Source organism: Schistocerca piceifrons, chromosome 11 (genome assembly GCF_021461385.2).
Source record: "Schistocerca piceifrons isolate TAMUIC-IGC-003096 chromosome 11, iqSchPice1.1, whole genome shotgun sequence".
NCBI classification, from domain to species: domain Eukaryota; kingdom Metazoa; phylum Arthropoda; class Insecta; order Orthoptera; family Acrididae; genus Schistocerca; species Schistocerca piceifrons.
Genome location: NC_060148.1, coordinates 144,566,113 through 144,593,596, shown reverse-complemented (window position 1 = coordinate 144,593,596; position 27,484 = coordinate 144,566,113). Strand labels below are relative to the sequence as shown.

The 27,484-nt window shown below is 44.6% G+C and overlaps 1 protein-coding gene across 1 annotated transcript in view; it reads right to left on the bottom strand.

Moving 5' to 3' along the window:
* Positions 1 to 12,439: 12,439 nt before the first annotated feature.
* The window catches only part of LOC124719984 (prostamide/prostaglandin F synthase-like), a 46,634-nt gene continuing 31,589 nt past the window's right edge, over positions 12,440 to 27,484 (bottom strand). Inside the window, exon 5 of the mRNA XM_047245210.1 lies at positions 12,440 to 15,842. Within this exon, the coding sequence (XP_047101166.1) occupies positions 15,715 to 15,842 (128 nt within the window). The 3' untranslated portion in view covers positions 12,440 to 15,714. The remainder of the gene's footprint in view (positions 15,843 to 27,484) is intronic.

Genomic DNA, 27,484 nt, shown 5'->3' with positions numbered 1-27,484 from the left:
TTTAACTATATTCTATAACAGCAGTAGCTCATTCTAGCATGAAAATCAGCGTATTTGGATGTGGCACGGATCATGAATATATTATACAAATAAAGGATGTGTAGTTAAGAGTTCACCATGAGTTACACACCTCAGCAAAATGAAGGGGCAGAACAACTACCTCTTACTGCTATAATTGGAAAGGCCCACTGAGTGATTCCTGGATGCAAACTCAGAAATCAATTGGCCAGAAGTTGTAATGGCAGCTGTTTTTATCGGTAACTGTAGTCCTACTTCAGCATTAGATGGAGAAATTCCAGGAACACTATGATATGGAAGAAAGCCAAACTTTAAGGAACTAAATATGTTTTGGTGCACTGCTTAAACCTATATTCCAAAGCAATTAATAATGAATAAGTCTCACACTACGTCACTTTAGTGTTTCAGGACTGGATTTTGCCCCAATGGTTATAGATAATGATGCCATTACTACAAACTTCTGTTTGGAAGAGACGCAATTTTGTGAAGAAGACATTTCTATTTGAAACTAGAAATAGTTATGATGAAGGAAACTATTATTTGAATAGTGACAACACAACACAGAATGAAGCACAAGCACAAGATCAAGGTCATTAGAAGAAACCACCTTTGAGGAAACTGAAGGTAACTCAGAACTTTGGAGGGAAAGGAAACAGAACCTCTATGGGAGAGCAAAAGAATAATGAGAAAATCTACATACTTGGATACTTACGTAGTGTTGGCACTGGATGCAGGAGGATTTGTGAAAAAGACCTCAGAATTTTGAAGATGTGAAGGATAGACACTACGAAGAAGGGACGAAAGCAATAACTGAAGAATAGGACACTTGTCATCCGATGGAAACTGGATTTATGTACAACTTCCAGCAAATAAGAGCACCACTGGTAGCAAGTGGGTGTTCAAAGCAAAATGAGATGTATCTGAAAATTTTGAACAGAAAAGGCACGATTAAACAATGGAAAATCCAGATACGAATATCAACAATGTATGAAAAGACAGATTGCTACTTACTGTAAAGAAAACATGTCTAGTTGCACAGCATCTAAGTACGCACGTGGGATGCAAGCAGCAGGCTGGAGGGGGTGGGGAAGGGACGGTGAACCGGTGGAGAGATGAGGTGGGGAGATGATGGACGAATGCTGTCTGGTGGGGTGTGCAGGGACTAGAATGTCAACAGGTGCGGCGTCAGGAGGTTGTGGGGCAAGCAAGTGGGGAAGAAAGCAGCAAAAAAGGAGAGGAGTGGAGGGGAAAAAAAGGAGAGGAGTGGAGGAAAAAAAAAAAAAAAGGAGTGGAGTGGAGGAAAAAAAAAAAGGAGAGGAGAGGAGTGGAGGAAAAAAAAGGAAAGGAGAGGAGAGGAGTGGAGGAAAAAAAAGGAAAGGAAAGGAGAGGAGTGGAGGAAAAAAAAGGAAAGGAGAGGAGAGGAGTGGAGGAAAAAAAAGGAAAGGAGAGGAGAGGAGTGGAGGAAAAAAAAGGAAAGGAGAGGAGAGGAGTGGAGGAAAAAAAAGGAAAGGAGAGGAGAGGAGTGGAGGAAAAAAAAGGAAAGGAGAGGAGAGGAGTGGAGGAAAAAAAAGGAAAGGAGAGGAGAGGAGTGGAGGAAAAAAAAGGAAAGGAGAGGAGAGGAGTGGAGGAAAAAAAAGGAAAGGAGAGGAGAGGAGTGGAGGAAAAAAAAGGAAAGGAGAGGAGAGGAGTGGAGGAAAAAAAAGGAAAGGAGAGGAGAGGAGTGGAGGAAAAAAAAGGAAAGGAGAGGAGAGGAGTGGAGGAAAAAAAAGGAAAGGAGAGGAGAGGAGTGGAGGAAAAAAAAGGAAAGGAGAGGAGAGGAGTGGAGGAAAAAAAAGGAAAGGAGAGGAGAGGAGTGGAGGAAAAAAAAGGAAAGGAGAGGAGAGGAGTGGAGGAAAAAAAAGGAAAGGAGAGGAGAGGAGTGGAGGAAAAAAAAGGAAAGGAGAGGAGAGGAGTGGAGGAAAAAAAAGGAAAGGAGAGGAGTGGAGTGGAGGAAAAAAAAGGAAAGGAGAGGAGAGGAGTGGAGGAAAAAAAAGGAAAGGAGAGGAGAGGAGTGGAGGAAAAAAAAGGAAAGGAGAGGAGAGGAGTGGAGGAAAAAAAAGGAAAGGAGAGGAGAGGAGTGGAGGAAAAAAAAGGAAAGGAGAGGAGAGGAGTGGAGGAAAAAAAAGGAAAGGAGAGGAGAGGAGTGGAGGAAAAAAAAGGAAAGGAGAGGAGTGGAGGAAAAAAAAGGAAAGGAGAGGAGTGGAGGAAAAAAAAGGAAAGGAGAGGAGTGGAGGAAAAAAAAGGAGAGGAGAGGAGTGGAGGAAAAAAAAGGAGAGGAGAGGAGTGGAGGAAAAAAAAGGAGAGGAGAGGAGTGGAGGAAAAAAAAGGAGAGGAGAGGAGTGGAGGAAAAAAAAGGAAAGGAGAGGAGTGGAGGAAAAAAAAGGAAAGGAGAGGAGAGGAGTGGAGGAAAAAAAAGGAGAGGAGAGGAGTGGAGGAAAAAAAAGGAAAGGAGAGGAGAGGAGTGGAGGAAAAAAAAGGAAAGGAAAGGAGAGGAGTGGAGGAAAAAAAAGGAAAGGAAAGGAGAGGAGTGGAGGAAAAAAAAGGAAAGGAAAGGAGAGGAGTGGAGGAAAAAAAAGGAAAGGAAAGGAGAGGAGTGGAGGAAAAAAAAGGAAAGGAGAGGAGTGGAGGAAAAAAAGGAAAGGAGAGGAGTGGAGGAAAAAAAAGGAAAGGAGAGGAGAGGAGTGGAGGAAAAAAAAGGAAAGGAGAGGAGAGGAGTGGAGGAAAAAAAAGGAAAGGAGAGGAGAGGAGTGGAGGAAAAAAAAGGAAAGGAGAGGAGAGGAGTGGAGGAAAAAAAAGGAAAGGAGAGGAGAGGAGTGGAGGAAAAAAAAGGAAAGGAGAGGAGAGGAGTGGAGGAAAAAAAAGGAAAGGAGAGGAGAGGAGTGGAGGAAAAAAAAGGAAAGGAGAGGAGAGGAGTGGAGGAAAAAAAAGGAAAGGAGAGGAGAGGAGTGGAGGAAAAAAAAGGAAAGGAGAGGAGAGGAGAGGAGTGGAGGAAAAAAAAGGAAAGGAGAGGAGAGGAGTGGAGGAAAAAAAAGGAAAGGAGAGGAGAGGAGTGGAGGAAAAAAAAGGAAAGGAGAGGAGAGGAGTGGAGGAAAAAAAAGGAAAGGAGAGGAGAGGAGTGGAGGAAAAAAAAGGAAAGGAGAGGAGAGGAGTGGAGGAAAAAAAAGGAAAGGAGAGGAGAGGAGTGGAGGAAAAAAAAGGAAAGGAGAGGAGAGGAGTGGAGGAAAAAAAAGGAAAGGAGAGGAGAGGAGTGGAGGAAAAAAAAGGAAAGGAGAGGAGAGGAGTGGAGGAAAAAAAAGGAAAGGAGAGGAGAGGAGTGGAGGAAAAAAAAGGAAAGGAGAGGAGAGGAGTGGAGGAAAAAAAGGAAAGGAGAGGAGAGGAGTGGAGGAAAAAAAAGGAAAGGAGAGGAGTGGAGGAAAAAAAAGGAAAGGAGAGGAGTGGAGGAAAAAAAAGGAAAGGAGAGGAGTGGAGGAAAAAAAAGGAAAGGAGAGGAGTGGAGGAAAAAAAAGGAAAGGAGAGGAGTGGAGGAAAAAAAAGGAAAGGAGAGGAGTGGAGGAAAAAAAAGGAAAGGAGAGGAGTGGAGGAAAAAAAAGGAAAGGAGAGGAGTGGAGGAAAAAAAAGGAAAGGAGAGGAGTGGAGGAAAAAAAAGGAAAGGAGAGGAGTGGAGGAAAAAAAGGAAGGGAGAGGAGTGGAGGAAAAAAAAGGAAGGGAGAGGAGTGGAGGAAAAAAAGGGAGAGGAGTGGAGGAAAAAAAGGGAGAGGAGTGGAGGAAAAAAAGGGAGAGGAGTGGAGGAAAAAAAGGGAGAGGAGTGGAGGAAAAAAAGGGAGAGGAGTGGAGGAAAAAAAAGGAGAGGAGTGGAGGAAAAAAAAGGAGAGGAGTGGAGGAATAAAAAGGAGAGGAGTGGAGGAGAAAAAAAAGGAGAGGAGTGGAGGGGAAAAAAAGGAGAGGAGTGGAGGGGAAAAAAAAGGAGAGGAGTGGAGGGGAAAAAAAAGGAGAGGAGTGGAGGGGAAAAAAAGGAGAGGAGTGGAGGGGAAAAAAAAGGAGAGGAGTGGAGGGGAAAAAAAAGGAGAGGAGTGGAGGGGAAACAAAAGGAGAGGAGTGGAGGGGAAAAAAAGGAGAGGAGTGGAGGGGAAAAAAAAGGAGAGGAGTGGAGGGGAAAAAAAAGGAGAGGAGTGGAGGGGAAAAAAAAAGGAGAGGAGTGGAGGGGAAAAAAAAGGAGAGGAGTGGAGGGGAAAAAAAAGGAGAGGAGTGGAGGGGAAAAAAAAGGAGAGGAGTGGAGGGGAAAAAAAGGAGAGGAGTGGAGGGGAAAAAAAAGGAGAGGAGTGGAGGGGAAAAAAAAGGAGAGGAGTGGAGGGAAAAAAAAGGAGAGGAGTGGAGGGGAAAAAAAAGGAGAGGAGTGGAGGGGAAAAAAAAGGAGAGGAGTGGAGGGGAAAAAAAAGGAGAGGAGTGGAGGGGAAAAAAAAGGAGAGGAGTGGAGGGGAAAAAAAAGGAGAGGAGTGGAGGGGAAAAAAAAGGAGAGGAGTGGAGGGGAAAAAAAAGGAGAGGAGTGGAGGGAAAAAAAAGGAGAGGAGTGGAGGGGAAAAAAAAGGAGAGGAGTGGAGGGGAAAAAAAAGGAGAGGAGTGGAGGAAAACAGGTGGATGTGATGGCAGAGGGCTGCAAATAAACAGGATGGGAGATGAGAATGGGAACAGAAGGGTGGAAACTGTTGGGCAGAGGGTGTGGGGACAGTATGCTACAGTAGGTTGAGGCCGGGTAATTACAGGAGAGAAGAATGTATTGTAAGGATAACTCCTACGTGTGCAGTTCAGAAAGGCCGGTGGTGGAGGGAAGGGACCAGATGGCTCGGGTAGCGAAGGAGACATCAAAATCGAGTGTGTTATGTTCAGCTTCACGTTGTGCCACAAGGTGATCTACTTTGCTCTCGGCCACAGCTCGGTGGTGGCTGTTCGTCCTCTGGACAGGGGGTCGGTAGTCGTATCGAAGTAAAAAGCTGCGCATCGATTGCAGCAGAGCTGTTAAACGACACGGCTGCTTTCACGGGGGGCTCAGCCCCTGACGGGCTACGATACACCTGTGACACGATTGAAAGTGCTGGGAGGGTGGATTGGGCAGGTTTTGCACCTGTCTTCCACAAGGGTATGATCCTTGTGGCAAGGAGTTGGGATTGGGAGTAGCATAGGGATGGACTAGGATGTTGTGGAGGTTGGGTGGGCCACGGAACACCACTTTATCTCTGAATCCTTCCTTTCTGAACTGTGCAGTTGGGAGTTACCCTTACAACACATTCCCACTCTCAAAACATACTGACCCCCATCCCTATTCTCATCTCCCACCTTGTTTACCTGCAGCCCTCTGCCAACCCACCTTTTCCCACTCCTCACCTTTTTTACCCCCACCTCCCTGCCCCACAACCTCCTGACACTGTGCCATAAGGTACAATTAGTTATTCAAGTTGTGCACATGTAAAAGGATACAGGTAAGATGAGGTATTAGCTCCAGTCACTCAACTCACTACTATGCAAACTTTTCTTTGTGTGGCAAATGAAAACGGCTATCGAACAAATGGACGTACAAAATACGTCGCTACATGCAAAACTGAAGACATTTGTTCGGAAGTGCCTCGAGGTGTACAGCAAAAAGACATGTATGTAAACTGAATGAAGTCTTATATTGAGTGAAGCAGTCTCCAAGAAACTTCGAACAATGCAGTTGAAATTTCATGAAGGCAATTAGTTAATGACAATCTGAAGTTTGTTGAAGTCTGTCTGAAAGCTCTGAGAATTCTAATACTTTTTTGCTGCTTCACGATTGTGATATTTTAACTGATAACAATTGTAACAGCAAACAAACTGATTTTAAGGAAAAGATAAAAACAAAATTCTGCGAGAACTCTGATTTAAAAGCCTTCTGGGAATTAATAGAGAATCGACAGAAAATGTTTCTTATAGTCTATTTAAAATTATTTAATAGTTGAAGTCTGTCAGATGCCACTGCGGTGTTGCTACATTGGCTGCTGGCTACTTCTGAGTTACACGCAAATGTGGCAAGTTACTTCAGGAATGCTGTTAATGTCTAACAGCCGAGCAATGCCGGAAGTGACCACTGCAAGGTATATTGGTAATGCGACACACTGTCGACAGCTGATTTTGAGGGGCCAATGACTAAACTGCAGCAGATGACATGTTTTGTAGCCCTGAATTTAAACTCTTGTCCTAAGCTATCACAACGACCCGACGCATAACGTAGCCGAGAAAGCAACAGTTGACAATCTACCGTACAACTAAACATCACGATTGCTTTGTTCACAGCTATTAAAGCTAACCTCTGCGAATCACAGAAAAAGTTAAGTTCAGACTAAAAGCAAACTGTAATTTCATGCTATCATTGGCTACCTGAAGCCATCCTCTCTCTGGCTACATGAGCCGCTGCGTTACAAACCGATGAACAGTCTTTGTTGGTACTGTGTTGCCGCTTACAGATAACCCTGCCAGATTCCAGACAAAAAAGAATGATGGCAGAAAAATAAGAGCAAAAAGAAGTCAATACAATGATAAAAATGAAGTGGCAAAGAACTAGAAATTTAAAAAATTACATTTAAACCAATTAAATGAATAAAAATGATAAACTCTTAATTAGAGTTAGAAATAAAAAAAATTAATTTCCATATCATTTGCAATGATTCTAACCTACGAACTTCAATATGAAGTACAGCACTGAGTCATGTCATATTTTTTTACTGTAATCACCTACTCACAAGGATGAATTGCAGCCTTCAGAAACTTGATTTCGTGTGATGACGTACAAAGCTTATCTGTCCGATTATGATAACCACACATATGATGCTGAATCCCGTCGTGCGTAGAAGTATCCAGTAATGTTTCATTAGTGGTGTGTGTGTGTGTGTGTGTGTGTGTGTGTGTGTGTGTGTAGTGGACTAATTGAGACAGTTTGGTAATGCAAATAGTTCAGGTGTGACGTCGAGTGCTCTGAAGGAAACCAGCTCAGACAGAGGAAGTGTCACCTATCAAGTAATTTTAATCAGACTACAGTTGACATGGATCATCAAAACTTATTGAAAAGATTCAATACAGAAGACTGTAGGCCTTATTAAATGTTGATGCAAGTCAAATCCAGGCAAGATACTTGTGGAGATACAGTTGAAAATACACCGTACAGAGGTTTACGGAGTTGCTTGACATCTATGACTACACATGACCAGTCATCAGTGCATCCATAAACTATTTTGGTAGACCTCAAAATAAACCCATAGAACTTTACTGGAAAGGTTCTCTTAGAAATATTTAAGGAATACTTTTTGTTGGCCTGTATAACAAGAAGAGAAAAGCAAAAGCTCGTCTTTGCTATGTTCATTCTGATTGGGGACGCAAAGAGGACCTAAGATCTACAACAGGATACATACTGCATGTTTTAGGAAATACAATTTGTTGAGTTGCAAAGAGACAAACTTATTTCACTGTTTTCAACAGAAGCAGACTATAATACTCTGCAACATATAAAATGGAAACTGTGGCTTAAGAACCTTCCAAGGATTTACAATATTTGTAAAGACTTCAGCAGTTTATATGGACAGACAGTAATGCATACAATTACAGTTGATAATTATGTGGATATTACATACAATCTGATATAACAGTTGTAGAATGAAGGACATCTAGATATGAAATTTATCACCACCAAAGGATAAGTGGCAGATATCTTAACAGAAGAAATTCTGAGTGTACAGTTAAATAGACTGCATCCTAGCATGGGGATGATGACACTGCAAGATCCTTTGTGCTTTAATGTTTGTGCTACTAATCCATCACTAAGTATGTGCCATTTTTTAAAGCCACTAATGAAGTTATTGAGGAGGGAAAAGGGGAGATTGAAAAAACAAACAATTTGATAATTATTTTGTGACTAATTTTCTCTCCGCTTTGATAGATTCGTATTCTGGCTCTGTTCATACTTCAGTACCTTTCCAGTAATGGTGGTTGATATGTAATTTTAATATCTAATAAAAGGCCTGTAAACAAGAAAAGTAAGAGGTTTGAAATCAGTTATTACAGCAAATAGATTCTATCACTGTGTGACCATCTTCAGTTCTTCTTTCCCTTTCGCTTTTGTCCCGTAATTTCGGCAGTGTCGGTGTTGTTACAATCGGATTTGGCACGGTTAGTTTGAAGGGGTGGCCTGGTGCCCTTCCTGCGACTACCCTGTACCCTCCGAGATGGAATAAGTGTACCCAAACTGTCTGTTAGGGAGACGTGGAAAACCGCCTAAAAGCCACAGCCAGGCTCGGGCCCAAAACTAGGAACGGTATATAAATAGACACTATTTGTGGCTGGCTGCAGTATTTCCCGCAGTGTAGCACACGTATTGTTATTTCCAAGACGGTACTAAGTTATTGCACTGTTATACAGAGATATCATTTATAAAACAAATATTTGTGAATAAGTCAACCTCGGCTGTATCAGCATCACAAAAACACACCGAATGAACTGAGTTTAGAATCTACAGTTTTTCAGTAAATTTAAAAAGTTAATTTTCCCTAAGAAAACAAATATTTAATAGTGCAACTATTTGATAACATACAGCCACATTAAATACTCACATATATTTGTTTTATAAATATCTCTTGCATAATTAATATGTAAATCATTAATGGAAAATCTCATATAAAGATGTGAAACAAATACTAACAAAGAGATAGAGGGGCTGGCCAGTACTTAGCTCAGCTCAGTAGAGCCGATAGATACACAAAAAACAGAACCAAAAATTTACGTTCCTAGCTTTCGGAACAAATGTTCCTTCATCAGGGAAGAGAGAGGGGAAAGAAAGGGAAGAAGGGAACGTAGATTCAGTTACTCACAACCCAGGTTATGAAGCAACAGGGAAAGGAAAACAGGGAGGGTAGCGAGGATAGAGGCATGATTGTCAGAGGGAGGCCAAAAATATTCTACTGTAAGTACTGTGCCAGTTTCAAACCAAAGAGGATGCATACAGAAGTAAAGAGGTATATAGTATAAAGATAAATACAACTATGTAGGATGAAAAGATGCATGAATGGCTAAAGAGGAAAGGGAAAGAGGAGAAGCGTGAAGAGTAAATGGGAGTGAGGTGGTTTAACGTAGGTTCCGTCCAGGGGGATGGCGGGATGAAAGGATGTGTTGGAGTGCAAGTTCCCATCTCCGCAGTTCAGAGGGACTGGTGTTGGGTGGGACAAGCCAAATGGCACATACAGCGTAACAGGTTCCTAGGTCCCTAGAATTATGCTGGAGGGCATGCTCCACTACTGGGTATTGGCCATCTCCTAGGCAGACAGTCAGTCTGTGTCCGTTCATGCGCTCAGCCAGTTTAGTTGTTGTCATACCAATGTAAAAGGCTGTGCAGTGCAGGCATGTCAGCTGATATATGACACGTGTAGTTTCACACGTGGCCCTCCCTTGAATTGTGTGTGTTTTACCAGTAGCAGGGCTAGAGAAGTGGTTATGGGGGGATGCATGGGGCAGGTTTTGCAGTGGGGTCAGTTACAGGGGTAGGAACTGCTGGGTAGAGAAGGTAGTCTGGCAATATTGTAGGGTTTAAAAAGGATGTTACAGAGGTTTAGGGGGGTGACGAAAGGCAACTCTGGGTGGTGTGGGGAGAATTATGTCAAGGGATGATCTCATTTCAGGGGTTGACTTGAGAAAGTCATATCCCTGGTGGAGTAATTTGTTGATGTATTCGAGGCCAGGATAATATTGGGTGACAAGAGGGATGCTTCTGTGTGGTCTGGGGGTAGGAACATTGTTGTTGGACAAGGAGGAATGTATTGCTCGGGAGATCTGTTTGTGGACAAGGTCCGCCATCCCCCTGGACGGAACCTACGTTAAACCACCTCACTCCCATTTACTCTTCAGGCTTCTCCTCTTTCCCTTTTCTCTTTAGCCATTCATGCATCTTTTCATCCTACATAGTTGTATTTATCTTTATACTATATACCTCTTTACTTCTGTATGCATCCTCTTTGGTTTGAAGCTGGCACAGTACTTACAGTAGAATATTTTTGGCCTCCCTCTGACAATCATGCCTCTATCCTCGCTACCCTCCCTGTTTTCCTTTCCCTGTTGCTTCATAACCTGGGTTGTGAGTAACTGAATCTACGTTCCCTTCTTCCCTTTCTTTCCCCTCTCTCTTCCCTGATGAAGGAACATTTGTTCCGAAAGCTAGGAACGTAAATTTTTGGTTCTGTTTTTTGTGTATCTATCAGCTGTTCTGAGCTAAGTACTGGCCAGCCCCTCTATAATTAATATGTAATAGCTTTATATCTTTTTTGAATTAATAATACTTGTGTACCTGTAGAAATGCAGCATCATTACATTTGAAATTCTGTTACTTGTGTTTACACATGTGCTACACAATGGGAAGTGCCTGTATGTCCATAAACATGTTTACTTTCACTGTGCTTCAAAACCACGCATCCATTAATACAGATGTTACGTTATTTTTTAGTTTGTCTTAGTTTTCTAAATTTATAATTACATTGTGTCACTGTAATGTACCACTGTAATCTTAACAGGACCACAATAAACCCAAATTTTGATGGGGGTGGTGAACGGTACTGCACTGTATTCAGCAATTTATGCGTGCCTTAGAGTTAGCACAAATTATATCTATCGAAAATCTTCCATTTGTGCAACATTTAAAGGTGCGAGTAATTTGCTTCACGAAAGTCTCGTATTTAACAGGATCTTAAAAACTATGTTGTTCTCTCCCACTGCCACATGCTCAAGGCAGTGCACTGTGGACAGCTTCGGTCAATGTTTGACTGTTGACTGAAATTTCAATACAGTTCTTACATCACAAAAGTAGAAGAAAACAAATGAAATTAAATTATGAGGCTTCATCTCTTTCTCTGATGCAAAATGTTTTACAAAAGAGCTGACACAGAGCTAAAATAGTTTTGTCATTTAACAGTGACGACTGCAGTCCTGTCGAAATCTTTGTCCTGTGAAATAAGAACTTACAGTTTTGACTAGTCACAGATATAAGAAAATGTGTGCCTCAAATGTGTCTACTAAATACAATGCCTCTAAATGATTAAGTAATTATTCAAAAAATATTTTTGCACGAGCGGCACTTACAATATAGTGCCGACCGAGGTAGAGAATCGAGTGATACCGATATTGTAGCAACAGAAAAATTACAGTAGTCCTTTTTTTGTTCCCAATATAGATTGAGAAAGATATGCCAACAGCATCTCAGAATTCAGAAATTATCTCGGCATTACAATTCCTCAACATTACGTAATCGTGTAGTATATGGTAAGTTCTCTACATATTTTTCCGATTTTTTAAATAAAGAAAAATGTAGTATTGTAAAAGAATCACAGTTCCGTACTACACCAGACGACCACAGCCCGTGAGCATGGCACCGACCCGGGGATGGGTCCCGGTCTTCTGGCACCCCGGAAAGACGTGGCGACGTTACTCCGGACGTCACAGTTCGGGGAGCCACCGGGTACGAGTTCAGGCACGTCCCGCACCGTCTAGTGTTGCCACTTTTCCGACAGGACGACGCTCGTCTGCACACGACTACTGTTTCTACAAACTGTCCAACTTACGTTGAAGTACAGCCGGCTGCCAGTGAGATCCACGATCTGTCCCCGATAGAAGGACGTCAAATCCCGCCCAAGTGTCAGTGTACGGGATATCGAGGGCCGGTCGGGACAGTTACGGGCAGACTCGTCTCGGGACACGGTACAACGGCTTTACGACACCCTTCCCGATCAAATCGGTGCGTCAGTGGGGACCGGAGGGGAGGGGATTTGCAATGTGCAACATTGCACTGACGAGCACACTCGTACTGCCGAGTTCTGTGCGAATTATTCCACTTTTTAGTGATCGCAGAAATAACATTGCGTATCCTCTCGAACTGCAAAGTTTCATTTTGTTTCCTCCCCTCCTCCTGAGTGTTTTACATTTTGTATATGCAACAAATTTTTTATGTGATCAGTGTGTATGTGATAAACCTAACAATGAACAGCACTATGTCCTCCAACCTGGACCTGCAGGATACAGCAGCTCCTAGACATCGCAGGTTGCCTGAAACTCTCGTCACCTAATTTTTAAATAAAAATTACAGCAGTGACTTCCCTCACCCTCAACTTACCCGATTGTGTCGCAAGTCGCAGGTGGCCGAAAGTGACCACTGTAGCACCACAGTGGAGTGGCCGTGTCGTGTTCTTAAGTTTGGCGAAAAATATAAGTGTGTGTTACTCTTCCTAAATTGACACTTTTTTATTACTCTTCTACAAAATCCATGTGTGTAACAGAGCAAATTATGAAGAACATTTGTAATTTTGTTAATAGTCTGTGCTGAGGGTAATTAACAATTGTCTAGTCCATGTGAAAGACATTTATTGGAAGAATATACGACATAATACAGTGCGAAACTGCAACTAAAGAGCTACATCAGTATAAAAAGTATATAACAACAAAGCTTCAGAAACACCGCAATATAAAACATATCCATAAAAAAACTCATCAGTCTTCATTTATCGAGAGCAAACGGAGGTATTCACATCCAAAAGTGTGTGTCCGAGGAGCAGCCCAGTGCGCGTCTGTCAAAATTCTAAATATCACTCTCAGACTCCGCATTACGCTGGCTACAAATGGCCGAGACAACTGCTCCCCGACACGGGACCCACTTTTATCTTTTACTGCCTCCGAACAGTGATTTTAAAAAGACTACCCAATATAAGAATACAAATGCTTCGAAAAGAGCTTTACAAATTGTGCCCACACATTTTGTGATGTAAGTACCTAGCAGAGCTTAGACAGTCTTAACTGCAGTACACTTAAACTGTGACCGACGAACGAACTAAAACACTTAGTGGAAGAAATTGCCACAACAGATACTCTTAACCTCAAATGAAATCCTTGACACTGTTGTGGCTTAGCAAAAAAGTTGGACAAAATTAATGGAACATTAGTAATGTAAATATAAAATTCCAGTAGGGTAATACAAGAAAATGTATATCATATTCTGCTATTTTGAGAGAGTTGCTGACAGTATATGAAATAAAATACAAATTCACATCTAACATCTAAACACTGACAACATAGCTTGAAGAATATAATGGTAATAGCCACTAGGCTCATTTTCACTATGTGTAAACATGATCAATGTCCTGCATGTTACTTCCAGAAACTGTCACATACACCAGAAGACAACTGACAAGTATCTGTAAGTAAACAAAACAGTAAAAGTTTTACATCTCATCTAAGCAGATGTCTGCTTCTCCCACAGCATCTTCTGCTGTGTATGTTTCAGTCCTCTAGTGAAAATCCTTCCAGTTTCAGGTTCTTTATTCCTACGTTACAGGCGAACTACAAAATTTGGTATCTGTAGTTAGGGGCGCAGTTATCTATCCATCTGATTCCAATAGCCATTTTACTGATGGACCATCAATGTTCCCCCAAATGTCACTGTAGACAGACTCGTACTGAAAATTAACTTAGTACGAACCTGAACTTCAACAGAATTTTAGAGGCTGTTCACAGATTTTTTTTTCGGGTATTTTGGTATAATGGAAAGTTATATTGTGCACATAGTAGGTCCCCATAAATTTGTGGCCACAGCAGACTTCGATGTGACGCATAACGATAAATCTTAAAAGGCAGCAAGCGGCACTTCCGGCTCTCCTGTGGGAGCTAAATGCATATTCTGAAGGTGGAACTCGTGTCTAAGAATAGGATGAAACGAATGAAGAGAATATTATTAGTGACAGGCCACGTGGTCTAGTGGTGAAGTGCACATCCAGAAACCGGGAGGTTGCCGCATCAAATCCTGGTCAGACCACAGAATTTCAGTCTGCTTTTAATCTAGCCTTCATGTCTCAAACACTGTGAGACTTCACCTGGAACAACAGGCAGTTCAGATCCCACGTTAAACTGTAGGTCCCCTTTGCCCAGTTGAATAACTGAGGTATATTAGGGACGTAATAAGTCCCCACAGAGGTACCCGACCTCAAGACTTTTGCCTGGTCATTCAGCTCGTATAATTAATTTTTTTATTACAATATAATTGGATAGATAAAAAAAATCTACTCGCAAGGTGGCAGCAGGATGAAACGTGTAGAAGTTAAGGAAATTGCAATCTTTTAGTGCTAGTGGCTCCCCCCTCCCTCTGGCAGAAGGAGAAGGACGAGGGATGCAGGAAATGGACTGACAAGGTTTACGAAATAAGCCGGTCGAAGTATTACGCTCTCGTGTTTTCGAATCTCGTCCGATGCAGTCCCCGACAATCGGTCTTTCCTTCTCGTCCCCTGTGGTACGTCTGCTCCGACCGGGGTTCCGGACAACTTTTCAGTAGCTCTCCACATTCCGTAAACCTTGTCAGTCCTTTTTCTTCATCCCTCTTCCTGCACCTTCCGCCCACCTTGCAGAAGGTGCTGCCGGCCTCAAAAACTTCCACATTTCCTCGAATTTTGTGCGAGTTCTCTCTCGCTGCCACTTTTTGAGTAGACTTTTTATCTAGCCAATTATATTATAGTTCCAAAAATTAATTATTATGTTAGCAAGATATCACTCTGACCAAACAACAGAGGTAAAAGTAAAGTGTACGGTGAATAATTAAGAAATAAAGGTAAGAACTTGCCGAATAGTAGAGCTGCCGAGTCATCAATAGACACAAACAAGCTTCACAATACTGATAGGCTTTGGACAAATACTTCTTCAGAGAGACAGGGCACGCACGCATGTACATACACCACATGCCTGAAGAATTTATCTAAAAGCTAGCATTCTCAAAATTTTTTGACTCAAACCTCAAATATACAGCGGACATTTTCTAATTTCATTTATATTCCACCGAGGACCTTACATTACCACATGCAAGTACTATGCTACAAAAATATGAAACTGCTTGTTCCTGGAAAAGTGATTTTCATGTCCAATTAAATTTATCATCATGCAGAACAAGTAATTAAAGTATTTTCCACTTGCAATATATTTTATGAAAGTGAAGCTGCAGTTCATTTTAGATAGTATAACATTAAATTTATTCACAGCAGTGTCTATATAGATAATAGTTAATCACGTTATGGAAGAGAATTATTAAGATATGGTTTAGAGATGACAATTTAATAAGTAATTGCCATTAGTGATAACTTTAGAAGTAACAAGCCAACTCTCAGTATGTGAGTGTGCGTGTAATGAGGCTGGCAGAGCCACCAGACAGACAGATGTTAGCTTTAACAGTCGACACCTGAGCCTCGCTCTCAAGACAGTTCCAGCTAATATCTGACCATAGCCACAAGCCACGACAACACTCCTTTCCCAGACAGAAATGCCCATTTCTCAGGGCAACCAATAATTCTAGTCCTCCACATAAAGTGGGTGGGAAAAACACAGACGCAACCATTTAACGTAACGAGTCACACACAAAGTTCGCCGAGAACTGTCGACCTTTTGATACGCTCTTTAGAGATAAACTGCAGAATTTTTGCATGCTTACACACAGGAAAATGATAAAAATCTGGAATCGAGTAATACACAGAGAAATTGTGTCTCACAGACAGGTACAGGGGACACAGTGGAAAGATATATGTATATATACACACATGTAGACAGGAGTAAAAGGTGGTTTTGTCACAAACCCTCCCCGAGGGAGAGCTACTCAGCAGCACTGGCAGCCTGCTGCTTCTCGGGAGTGCCGGCTGCGCCATTCATCTCGCACTTGCCCTCCAGCACCTTTGTCCCGTCACTCGGAGACTCTGCCTTTGTCTTCTCTTCTGTGTCACCTGCAACAGCCCAAGGGACTCCTCAACTTTGGTGGCACTCCGTAACAGTCAGTTGTTAGATTCCAACATCAACTGATAGCATTTGTAGATTTTTGGAAAATCTTTTGGGTATGTTTACTGGATACACTCTATGAAATTCCAGTGCGTGTGTGTGTGCGTGTGTGCGCGCGTGCGCGTGTGCGTGGGGGGAGGGGGGGGGGAGGGGGGGGGCGGCGTTGCAATTTACAGGCTCTCAATAGTTAGGTAATTAGTGCCCTTGTAAATGTTAAGAGAAATGAATGTGGATGTTGTTGTGGTCCTCAGTCCAGAGACTGGTTTGATGCAGCTCTCCATGCTACTCTATCCTGTGCAAGTGTTTTCATTTCCCAGTACCTACTGCAGCCTACATCCAACTGAATCTGCTTAGTGTATTGATCTCTTGTTCTCCCTCTATGATTTTTACCCTCCACGGTGCCCTCCAATACTAAATTAGTGATCTGTTGATGCCTCAACATCTCCTACCAACGCATCCCTTCTTCTAGTCAAGTTGTGCCACAAACTCCTCTTCCCTCCAATTCTATTCAATACCTCCTCATTAGTTATACGATCTACCCATCTTATCTTCAGCATTCTTCTGCGGCACCACATTTCAAAAGCTTATATTCTCTTCTCGTCCAAACTATTTATCGACCATGTTTCACTTTCATACATGGCTACACTCCATGCAAATACTTTCAGAAACGACTTCCTGACACTCAAATCTATACTCGAAGTCATTTAACCGTACAGTAAAGCTGCATGCTCCCGGGAAAAATTACGGCTGTAGTCTCCCCTTGCTTTCAGCCGTTCACAGTACCAGCACAGCAAGGCCGTTTTGGTTAGTGTTACAAGGCCAGATCAGTCAATCATCCAGACCGTTGCCCCTGCAACTACTGAAAAGGCTGCTGCCCCTCTTCAGGAACCATATGTCTGTCTGACCTCTCAACAGATACCCCTCCGTTGTGGTTGCACCTACGGTACGGCCATCTGTATCGCTGAGGCACGCAAGCCTCCCTACCCACGGCAAGGTCTGTGGTTCGTGGGGGAACGTGGATAAAATGGCTAAAAATGTTATCACACAGAGGAGAGTAAACCTACAAAATGACACACTCAATCACTAACTCCCACCTCACTCGTGTTAACACACTCTCGCACGTCATAAGACTATAAAGAAAGGGTGAATGGAGTTATACCTGGGATGAAATTTTAAGTAAAACAAAACAAGCTAAAATATCAGCACAGGGATAAGTAACTGGCTGATCACTTACCAAAAAATATGGATCAGCCAGTCATTCGGTTAACACATTAAGACCACCTGCCTAAAATTTTAGTAAACAATTTTGACACGCAAATAGATTTAAAACTCGCACAGCATTTGTGTGATCGTCACTCAAAAATAGGGAGCAGACCGAGAGTTAAATCTGCCAATTCCCTCAAATATGAAGATAATATGTGGCACACAGTGCTCTGTACGTAACAAGCACCACATACCGGAAGGCCCTCTCGCCAGAGCGAGAAACCGTGCCTCATAGGGCTGTGGCCTATTCCGAGACGAGTAACGAGCAACTCGTCCCACCTGCATAGCTAGAAGGGATGTAAACCACAGTCGCGTTGCGGTCTTTTCTAGATGCAGCTACTCTGTCACTTCCAGCTACTCTTCCACCGACACGCGACTCCGTGCCTTGACAGTGAGGCGGTATTACGCGAGGGGATGGCACACTGAACTGAGTGACAATCTCTACACGCTGCCTCCACACTGAGAAGAAAGTGAGACAAGAGTTGTAAGTTGTCTCCAATGCGACTCAATCTGCACACATAGTGAGCAGTACAGGAAACCGAGTTGAAATTTGAGAAGATAATTATAGTGCAGACAGAAGAAAAATTACCAACGGTACTGACTTTGAAGAGTAAGTGAACACAATGCATACTGTTGTGAAAAGAGGTTTTAAGATGAACACAAACAATAGCAAAAGGTGAGTAATGAAATGCAACTGAATTAATTTATGCAATGCTGAGGAAATGCGACACTGAAAGTAATTAACGAGTTTTGCTATTTGGGCAGCAAAATAACCAACGAGAGGTAGAGAGGATGTAAAATGCATACTAATATTATGAAGAAAACTTATTCTGAAAGAGGAGTTTGTTAACACTACATACAAAATTACTTTTTTTTTTAGGTATTTGTCCTGATAATAGAAGTGAAGGACTCTAGCAGCACAGAACAGCATAGTATTGTTTGAAATATAGTGCTATAGAAGAATTTTGGAGATAAGATGGGGTGATTGAATAACTAATGAGGACATCCCGAAGCAAATTTCAAATTGTGGATAAAAGAAATTCACAGTAGTACTTGACTAAAACAAGGGATCGTCACTTGGTAATACATCCCAGGGCAACAGGATTTTTTTTTACTTTGTGTGTGTGTGTGTGTGTGTGTGTGTGTGTGTGTGTGTGTGTGTGTGTGTGTGTGAGTGAGTGAGTGAGTGAGTGAGAGAGAGAGAGAGAGAGAGAGAGAGAGAGAGAGAGCGAGCAGGTGTGCGAAGGTGGAGGGAGGAGGTAGAGGAATTGTTGCAGAAGACCAATGCATGAATGCAGCAAGAAGGTCCAAACAGATGTACGTCGCAGCAGTTATGCAGATATTCGACACTAGCAAAGAATGAAAGGATAAACTTCTGTGAGGAGCTGCATCAAAATGTTCTTTGGACTGAAGACCACAACAATACTGACTGAGAAACAAAACACACAGTGCATCTTAAGTAATTTCACAAACCTTATGAGGCTGTTCTCAGAACAGACCAAAAGTAAACTCTGCAGATCTTTGTATTGACTAACTATGTTGATCTAGCAATCTGAAATGTACATGTACTAACAAAGAATTACTGTTTCTTCAGAAAAATTGGATGATTTATTCAAGAGAGTGTGTCACAAATTGAGCATGTCAATAACACACAGGCCCATGCAATGAGAGATGATGCTAGCAAACCCACCTGTGAAAACTCCACTGACCCATAATCATGGAATTTAGCAAGAAGCAAGGTTTCACACTATAATCAGAGCAAAAATTCCAAAGTCATGAATTTGTTATATAATAACACGAAAAAAGTCATTCGTTGTCAGACTGACTGGTAAAACCCCTTTTTCTCAGGAACAGGTAGATGTAGCAAGTTTAAACTTATGTCACTTATTAAGGCAGTATCATAAGTGTTCACTTCCAAATCCTTGCAATAAAAAGTTTCACCAACAGCCTTTACGATACTTCCCACTGGTCTAAAATCGTGAATCTGACATGAAGAAAGGTGTCACAGTGCAAGTAAAAGAAAATTGTTAATTTTTAATCGTATCACAGGAAAAAATATTTCTTCTGTCACTAGTTATTGGTTGGTGGGATTAAAGGGACCAGACTGCAACGGTCATCAGTCCCTTTTTCCAAAAAATTAAAACCACCCAAAGAGAATAAAAACAAACAGCAGGAAAGACGTCAGATGACACGGGACAAGAAATACGCCAACAGAGATCAGACAAAACAAATTAAAATCACACAGAGTGGTTGGCCGATCATAGAGACAAAAAAAGGAAAAGCCAACCACCGAGAACACATTAAAAACTCGGTTTAAAATCAGAGGCCAAAAGCCAGAATCAACACTAAAAAACAGAAACACTCAGATTAAATGATAAAAACCCTCTGCCCTAATAAAACGCAAAACTAAGCCAACCATAGCAGGGTCATCTGTTAAAAGGGCAGGGAGCGTGTCAGGCAGCGCGAACGTCTGCCTGAGCACAGCTAAAAGCGGACACTCCAATAAAATGTGGACCACAGATAAAACGGAGCCGCAGCGACACAGAGGTGGGTCCTCACGGCACAATAAGTGGCCGTGTGTCAGCCGAGTGTGCCCAATGCGCAGCCGGCAGAGGACAACAGACTCCTGGCGGGAGACCCGAAGGGACGACCACCACACACTCGACGTCGCCTCGATAGGGCGAAGTTTGTTGGGCACGGGCAGGTTGCACCATTCAGTGTCCCAGAGGTCGAAAATGTTGCGACATAACAGTGCCCGCAAATCAGTCGCCGGGAGGCCAATGTCCAGCGATGGTGTACTGGTGGCCTCTTTCGCCAGGCGGTCAACATGTTCATTGCCCGGGATACCGACACGACCGGGGTCCACACAAAGACCACAGAGCAGCCGCAACAGGCAAGAGTATGCAGGGACTCACGGATAGCCATCACCAGACGAGAACGAGGGAAACACTGGTCGAGAGCTCATAAACCGCTCAGGGAATCGCTACAGATCACGAAGGACTCACCTGAGCAGGAGCGGATATACTCTAGGGCACGAAAGATGGCGACCAGCTCAGCAGTGTAAACGCTGTTCGGAATGGTCCCCTAGAGTGAGCGCATAACTGACACGACCAGCGGCCATCGAACCGTCAGTTTATACAACGCCAGAGCCCTGTTACGTGGCCAGGATCGAATAAAAGCGGCGGCGGAAGGCCTCTGGAGGGACTGAGTCCTTCGGGCCCTGTGCCAAGTCGAGCCGAAGGCGAGGGCGAGGAACACACCATGGGGGTGTACGCAAAGTGGCCCGGAAGGGAGGCGGAACAGTGAAAACCCTAAGCCCGGAGAGAAGCTCTTTGACGCGGACCGCAATCGTACAACCTGACCGGGGCCAACGTTCTGGCAGATGGACGACCGATTGCGGGAACAGGAGACGATAGTTTGGATGCCCGGGCAAGCTAAAAACATGGGCAGCATAAGCGACCAGCAAACGTTGGCGCCGTAACCGCAGGGGAGGGCCACCTGCCTCCACTAGGATGCTGTCCACAGGGCTGGTCCGGAAGGCACCTGTAGCAAGTCGTATTCCGCTGTGTAAGATTGGGTTGAGCACCCGCAATCCAGACGGGGATGCTGAGCCAGAAGCCAGGCTCCGATAATCCAGACGAGACTGGAATAAAGCCTGGTGGAGCCGTAACAGGGAAGATCGGTCGGCGCCCCAGCTGGTGTGGCTCAAGCATCGCAGAGCATTTAGATGCCGTCAACACGCCTGTTTAAGTTGCCGAATATGAGGCAGCCAAGTCAACCGGGCATCAAAAACTACACCCAAAAATCTGTGGGTCTCCACCACAGCGAAGATTTCGTCGGCAAGATAAAGCCACGGCTCAGGATGGACTGTTCGGCGCCGGCAGAAATGCATAACACGGGTCTTGGCAGCCGAAAAACTGAAAACCGTGCGCTACAGCCCAAGACTGTGCCTTGCGGATAGCGCCCTGTAGATGCCGTTCAACAGCTGCAATGCCAGTAGAGCTGTAGTAAAGGTAGAAGTGGAAGCGGAAACAGAATTTCCCACTGCTGCAGCGAGCCTGTTTATTGCGATTAGAAACAGGCAGACACTGAGGACAGATCCCTGTGGCACCCCGTTCTCCTAAACTTGGGAGGAACTATGGGAGGTCGCGACTTGCACGCGAACGGTACGATACGACAGAAAATTTCGGATAAAGATCGGCAGAGGGCCCCAAAGACCCTATCCGTGAAGTATAGAAAGGATGTGATGACACCATGTGGTATCGTACGCCTTCCGCATGTCGAAAAAGATAGCGACCAGGTGCTGATGGCGGGCAAAGGCAGTACGGATGGGCGACTCCAGACTCACCAGATTGTCGGTGGCGGAGCGGCCTTTACGGAACCCACCCTGAGACGGAGCCAGAAGGCCCCGAGACTCCAGTACCCAATTCAAGCGCCGGTTCACCATCCGTTCGAGAAGCTTGCAAAGAACGTTGGTGAGGCTAATGGGGCGGTAGCTGTCCACCTCCAAAAGGCTCTTGCCCGGTTTCAAAACGGGGATGACAATGCTCTCCCGCCATTGCAACGGAAACTCACCCTCGACCCAGAGACGGTTGTAAAGGTCGAGGAGGCGTCGCTTGCAGTCCACTGAAAGGTGTTTCAGCATCTGACAGTGAATGCGATCTGGCCCAGGAGCGGTATCAGGGCAAGTGGCAAGGGTGCTGTGAAATTCCCACTCACTGAATGGAACATTGTAGGATTCCGGATGGTGGGTTCGAAAAGAAAGGCTCCGAAATTCCATCCGCTCTTTAATGGAGCGAAAGGCCAGTGGGTAATTGGAAGAAGCAGAACTAAGAGCAAAATGCTCTGCCAAGCTGTTGGCAATTTCGTCGGAGTCTGTACAAACTGCTCCATTCAGTGAGAGCACAGGGATGCTGACAGGGGTCAGACAGCCACTGAGGCGTCGGATCTTGGCCCAGACCTGCGATGGAGAGACATGGAGGCCAATGTGGACACATACCGCTCCCAACACTCCTGCTTGCTTTGGCAGATGAGGCGGCGGGCCCGCGCACGCAGCCATTTGAAGGTGATGAGGTGTTCAATGCAGAGGTGTCGCTTGTGATGCTGTAGCGCCCGCCAGCGATCTTTAATCGCTGCAGCGATCTCAGGCGACCACCAAGGCACAGTCCGCCGCCGAGGGGATCCAGAAGAACGGGGAATGGCAGATTCTGCGGCAGTAACGATGCCGGTGGTGACCGATTGAACCACCGCATCAATGACATCACTAGAGAGAGGCTCAATAGCGGCAGGAGAGGAAAACAAGTCCCAGTCAGCCTTATTCATAGCCCAGCTGCAAGGGCGCAGAGAAGACTGACACTGTGGCAGTGACAGAAAGAGCGAAAAGTGGTCACTACCACACAGGTGGTCATGCACTCTCCATTGGACAGACGGTAAGAGGCTAGGGCTGCAGATCGAAAGGTCGATGGCGGAGTACGTGCCGTGCGCCACACTGAAGTGTGCGAAAGATCGAGCTGTGCTAATAAATGCTCAATGGTGGCACCTCGACCTGCCGCCACTGACCCACCCCACAGAGAGTTATGGGCGTTGAAGTCGCCCAGTAACAAGAAAGGTGGTGGCAATTGGGCTAGCAGCGCAGCCAGGACATGCTGCGCAACATCACCATCCGGTGGAAGGTAAAGACTGCAAACGGTAACAGCCTGTGGTGTCCACACCCGAACAGCGACAGCCTCTAAAGGTGTTTGTAGAGGGACAGACTCGCTGTGAAGAGAGTTAAGGACATAGATGCAGACGCCACCAGACACCCTTCCATAAGCTGCCCGGTTCTTATAATAACCCCGATAGCCACGGAGGGCGGGGGTTCGCATTGCTGGAAACCAAGTTTCCTGAATAGCAATGCAGAAGAAAGGGTGAAGGCTGATAAGTTGTCGGAGCTCAGCTAGATGGTGGAAGAAACCGCTGCAGTTCCACTGGAGGATGGTATTGTCCATGTCTGAGAAAGGCGTGACGGGACTGGGAAGGCAGATTACGCCGCTGGGTCACCTGCTGCCTCCAATTGAGCACCGGTGTTAGTGCTATCCATGGTGTCTGAGGGACCGGCGAGATCGAGGTCCTCAGCGGATACCAGAATCTCCACCTCGTCCTCAGACACAGAGCTTGTAGGAAGCGGTGGGACTTTCTTGTTTCTGTTTCTCTCGTTGTGCCTTCGGTGGTTCAGGCTTGGAGGGCTTCACAGGGTCAGTCTCAGTCTCAGGGACAGACGACGACCGTGAGGCCCTACGACCAGGTGCTGGTGGTTGTTTGAGCCACTTGCAGGTGCCTGCTGTGCCGCTGGTCGGAACTTGCGAAGGGAGGTCCCCAAGGGACCCCTTCCTTGCGAGAGTAGCCGAAGAAGTCTTACTCTTCTCCGGCTGGGAAGGGGGAACTGATGTCCCCGATTGTTAGGGGGGGGGGTGTTGCACCTGAAGTAGATGGAGCAGGAGCAACAGGTTGCGAAGTGCCCCCCACAAGCAAGGGGGCCGGTGGATTCTGACCGATCTTAGAGCCGATTCGTGACGATGGGAGAACCGTCGTTGCAGCAGCGGCGTAGGTCGACGTCATTGCCACAGGATGGAGTCGCTCATATTTCCACCTAGCCTCGGGGTAGATCAGGCGGTCCAGGGTCTTATATTCCATTATCTTCCTTTCTTTCTGGAATATCCTACAGTCCGGCGAGCAGGGAGAATGGTGTTCTCCGCAGTTAACACATATGGGAGGTGGAGCACACGGAGTATCGGGATGCGAAGGACGTCCACAATCTCGACCAGTGATGCCGGAAGTACAGCGAGATGACATGTGCCCGAAATTCCAGCATTTAAAACATCGCATCGGAGGAGGGATATATGGCTTCACATCACAACGGTAAACCATCATCTTGACCTTTTCGGGTAAAACATCACCTTCGAAGGCCAAGATGAAGGCACCGGTGGCTACCTGATTATCCCTCGGACCCCGATGGACGCGCCGGACGAAGTGAACACCTCGTCGTTCGAGGTTGGCGCGTAATTCATCGTCGGACTGCAGAAGAAGATCCCTGTGGAATATAATACCCTGGACCATGTTGAGACTCTTATGCGGCGTGATGCTAACTGAAACATCCCCAACTTGTCACAATTGAGCAACCTCCGTGACTGGGCAGAGGATGCCGTTTTGATGAGTACTGAACCAGAGCGCATTTTGGACAAGCCCTCCACCTCCCCGAACTTGTCCTCTAAATGCTCCACAAAAAACTGGGGCTTGGTCGACGAACGATTCCCCATCAACTCGCGTACACACGAGGTACCGGGGTGAATATCCACCACTGCCTTCTTTAGCCATACGTTCCTCCCAGGGAGTGGCCAGGGAGGGAAATGATCTCGGTTCATATTTATTGCCGTTGAGGTTAGACCTCGATTGCTTAGAGACTGCTGGTGGAGGCCCACCAGCGAGAGATGATGTACCACACTTCATTGCGGGTCATCTGCCCCGATGCCAACCACTCCGACCAGGGGCTCTCCCCACGGGCGCCACCCAGCCGCATCAAAGACCACCTGGCAGGATGGCCTTTACCGGGAGTCCCGATGCCCCAGAGGGATAGGCATCTACTCCTCGGCATACGTGGGGAGGTAGCAGCTCAGGCATCAGCAGTGCAATCCCTGTGTATTCAGGGGGCTGCCACCAAGAGGGTACATGACGACCCCACCATAACGGACTGGCTACCGTGCTGGATGTCTGATGTCTAATATCCATATGTGTCAGGAGGGCAAAGATGGAAGTTCATAATGGAGGGCATGTATGCTGCCCGGAACACACAGCAGCTGATGTGGCTGGAAGCTCGGTGGAAAGCCAACTCCATGACAATATCGGTTGTGCCAGATCTTAGGGCAAGATGGATATATAATACACCACGTAAGGCGTCCTTCCCCAAATGGTACGCACTAACAGAAAATTTGGAAAGGTAGTGGTCAAACCCCTTAGGGGACCATCACATTAAGGCCGAAGGTAGTGGTCAAACCCCTTAGGGGACCATCACATTAAGGCCGAAACGTTTGAGACTCCTTTTAGTCGAATCTTACGACAGGCAGGAATACCGCGGGCCTATTCTTACCCCCGAACCCGCAGGGGGGCACTAGTTATCCTACTTCAAATGTGAAGTTTAAACATTCTCAAAAGTCTTGGAATTCCTGGGATTGGTGTTTTGCTGGGAGTAATACTGGTATCAGGGAGTCCTACTCGCACCTGGCAGTCCTCCTGCCTGAATACTACCAAATGCTCATCAGCAGTCTGATAATGTGTGATGTAGGCACACACATCGAGCCTGAACCACCATTGCCGTTCGGGACTCCAATCTAGTTTGTGCCAATGTTTGTGGAAAGTTTCATTTTACCATGGTTAGTGTGTATATGTGAACGAGGAAAACAAATTCTTGTATCAACCCAGTTACATATGCACCTTTTACCAGGTGAAACTACACTTTTTCTGTGTTAAGTGACAATATACTTTCCCTTTGAGTTGTAAAACTTACAAATCCTTTGAATGATAAACTTGTTTTACACCAGTGTAGAACCTGCCACTTCTGGAAAAGAAACCCAACAAAAAACAACACATTTTGCAAACATGTTTGATGCTTGGCAACATGTACACTGCATATTTTCCTATTGTTGTTGTTGTTGTTGTTGTTGTGGTCTTCAGTCCAGAGACTGGTTTGATGCAGCTCTCCATGCTACTCTACCCTGTGCACGCCTTTTCGCCAAAGAACCACTGCAACCTACATCCTTCTGAATCTGATTAGTGTATCCATACTCTCTGTCTCCCTCTACAATTTTTACCCTGTATTCTGCCCTCCAATACTAAATTAGTGATCCCTTGATGCTTCAGTATATGTCCTACCAACTAATCCCTTCTACTCAAGTTGTACCACAAATTCCTCTACTCCCCAATTCTGTTCAGCACCTCCTCATAAGTTACGTGATTTCTCCATCTAATCCTCAGCATTCTTCTGTAGCACCACATTTCAAAAGCTTCTATTCTCTTATTGTCTACACTGTTTATCGCCCATTTTCACTTCCATACAAGGCTATACCCCATACAAGTGCTTTCAGAAGACTTCCTGACACCTAAATCTATACTCAATGTTAACAAAACTCTCTTCTCCAGAAGCTTTCCTTGCCATAGCCAGTCTGCATTTTACATCCTCTCTACTTTGACATCTTCAGTTATTTTTCTCCCCAAATAGCAAAACTCACCTACTAAAGTAAATGTCATTTCCTAATCTAATACCCACAGCATCTCCTGATTTAATTCTACTACACTCCATTAGCCTCGTTTTGCTTTTGTTGATGTTCATCTTTTTCCAAGACACTGTCCACTCTGCTCAACTGCTCTTCCAGGTCCTTTGCTGTCTCTGACAGAATTACAATGTCATTGTCGAACCTCAAAGTTTGTATTTCTTCTCCATAGATTTTAATACCTACTCCAAATTTTTCCTTTTGTTTCCTTTACTGCTTGCTCAATATACAGATTGAATAACATCGGGGAGAGGTTACAACCCTGTCTCACTCACTTCCCAACCACTGCTTCCCTTTTCATGCCCCCCCGATTCTTATAACTGCCATCTGGTTTCTGTACAAATTGTAAATAGCCTTTCGCTCCCTGTACTTGACCCCTGCCAACTTCAGAATTTGAAATAATATTCCTATCAACATTGTCAAAAGCCTTCTCTAAATCTAATTGCAAAGATAAGTCACAGGGTAAGTATTGCCTCGCATGTTCCAATATTTCCACAGAATCCAAAATGATCTTCCTCGAGGTCAGCTTCCACTAGTTTTTCCATTCATCTGTAAAGAATTTGTGTTAGTATTTTTTAACTGTGACTTATTAAACTGATAGCTCGTAAATTTTCTTACCTGTCAACACCTGCTTTCTTTTGGATTGGAATGGTTATATTCTTCTTGAAGTCTGAAGATATTTCGCGTGTTGCACCCATCTTGCTCACCAGATGGTAGAGTTTTGTCATGACTGGCTCTGCCAAGGCTTTCAATAGTTCTAATAGAATGGTGATCACTCCGTGGCCTTTTTTTGACTTAGATCTTTCCAGGATCTGTCAAACTCTTCACGCAGTATCTTATCTCCCATTTCATCTTTATCTACATCCTCTTCCATTTCCATAATATTGCCTTCAAGTACTTCGCCCTTCAAGTACATAGACCTTCTATATACTCCTATATTTCTTCTTTCCCTTATTTGCTTAGGACTGGTTTTCCATCTGAGCTCTTGATATTCATACGAGTGGTTCTCTTTTCTCCAAATGCCT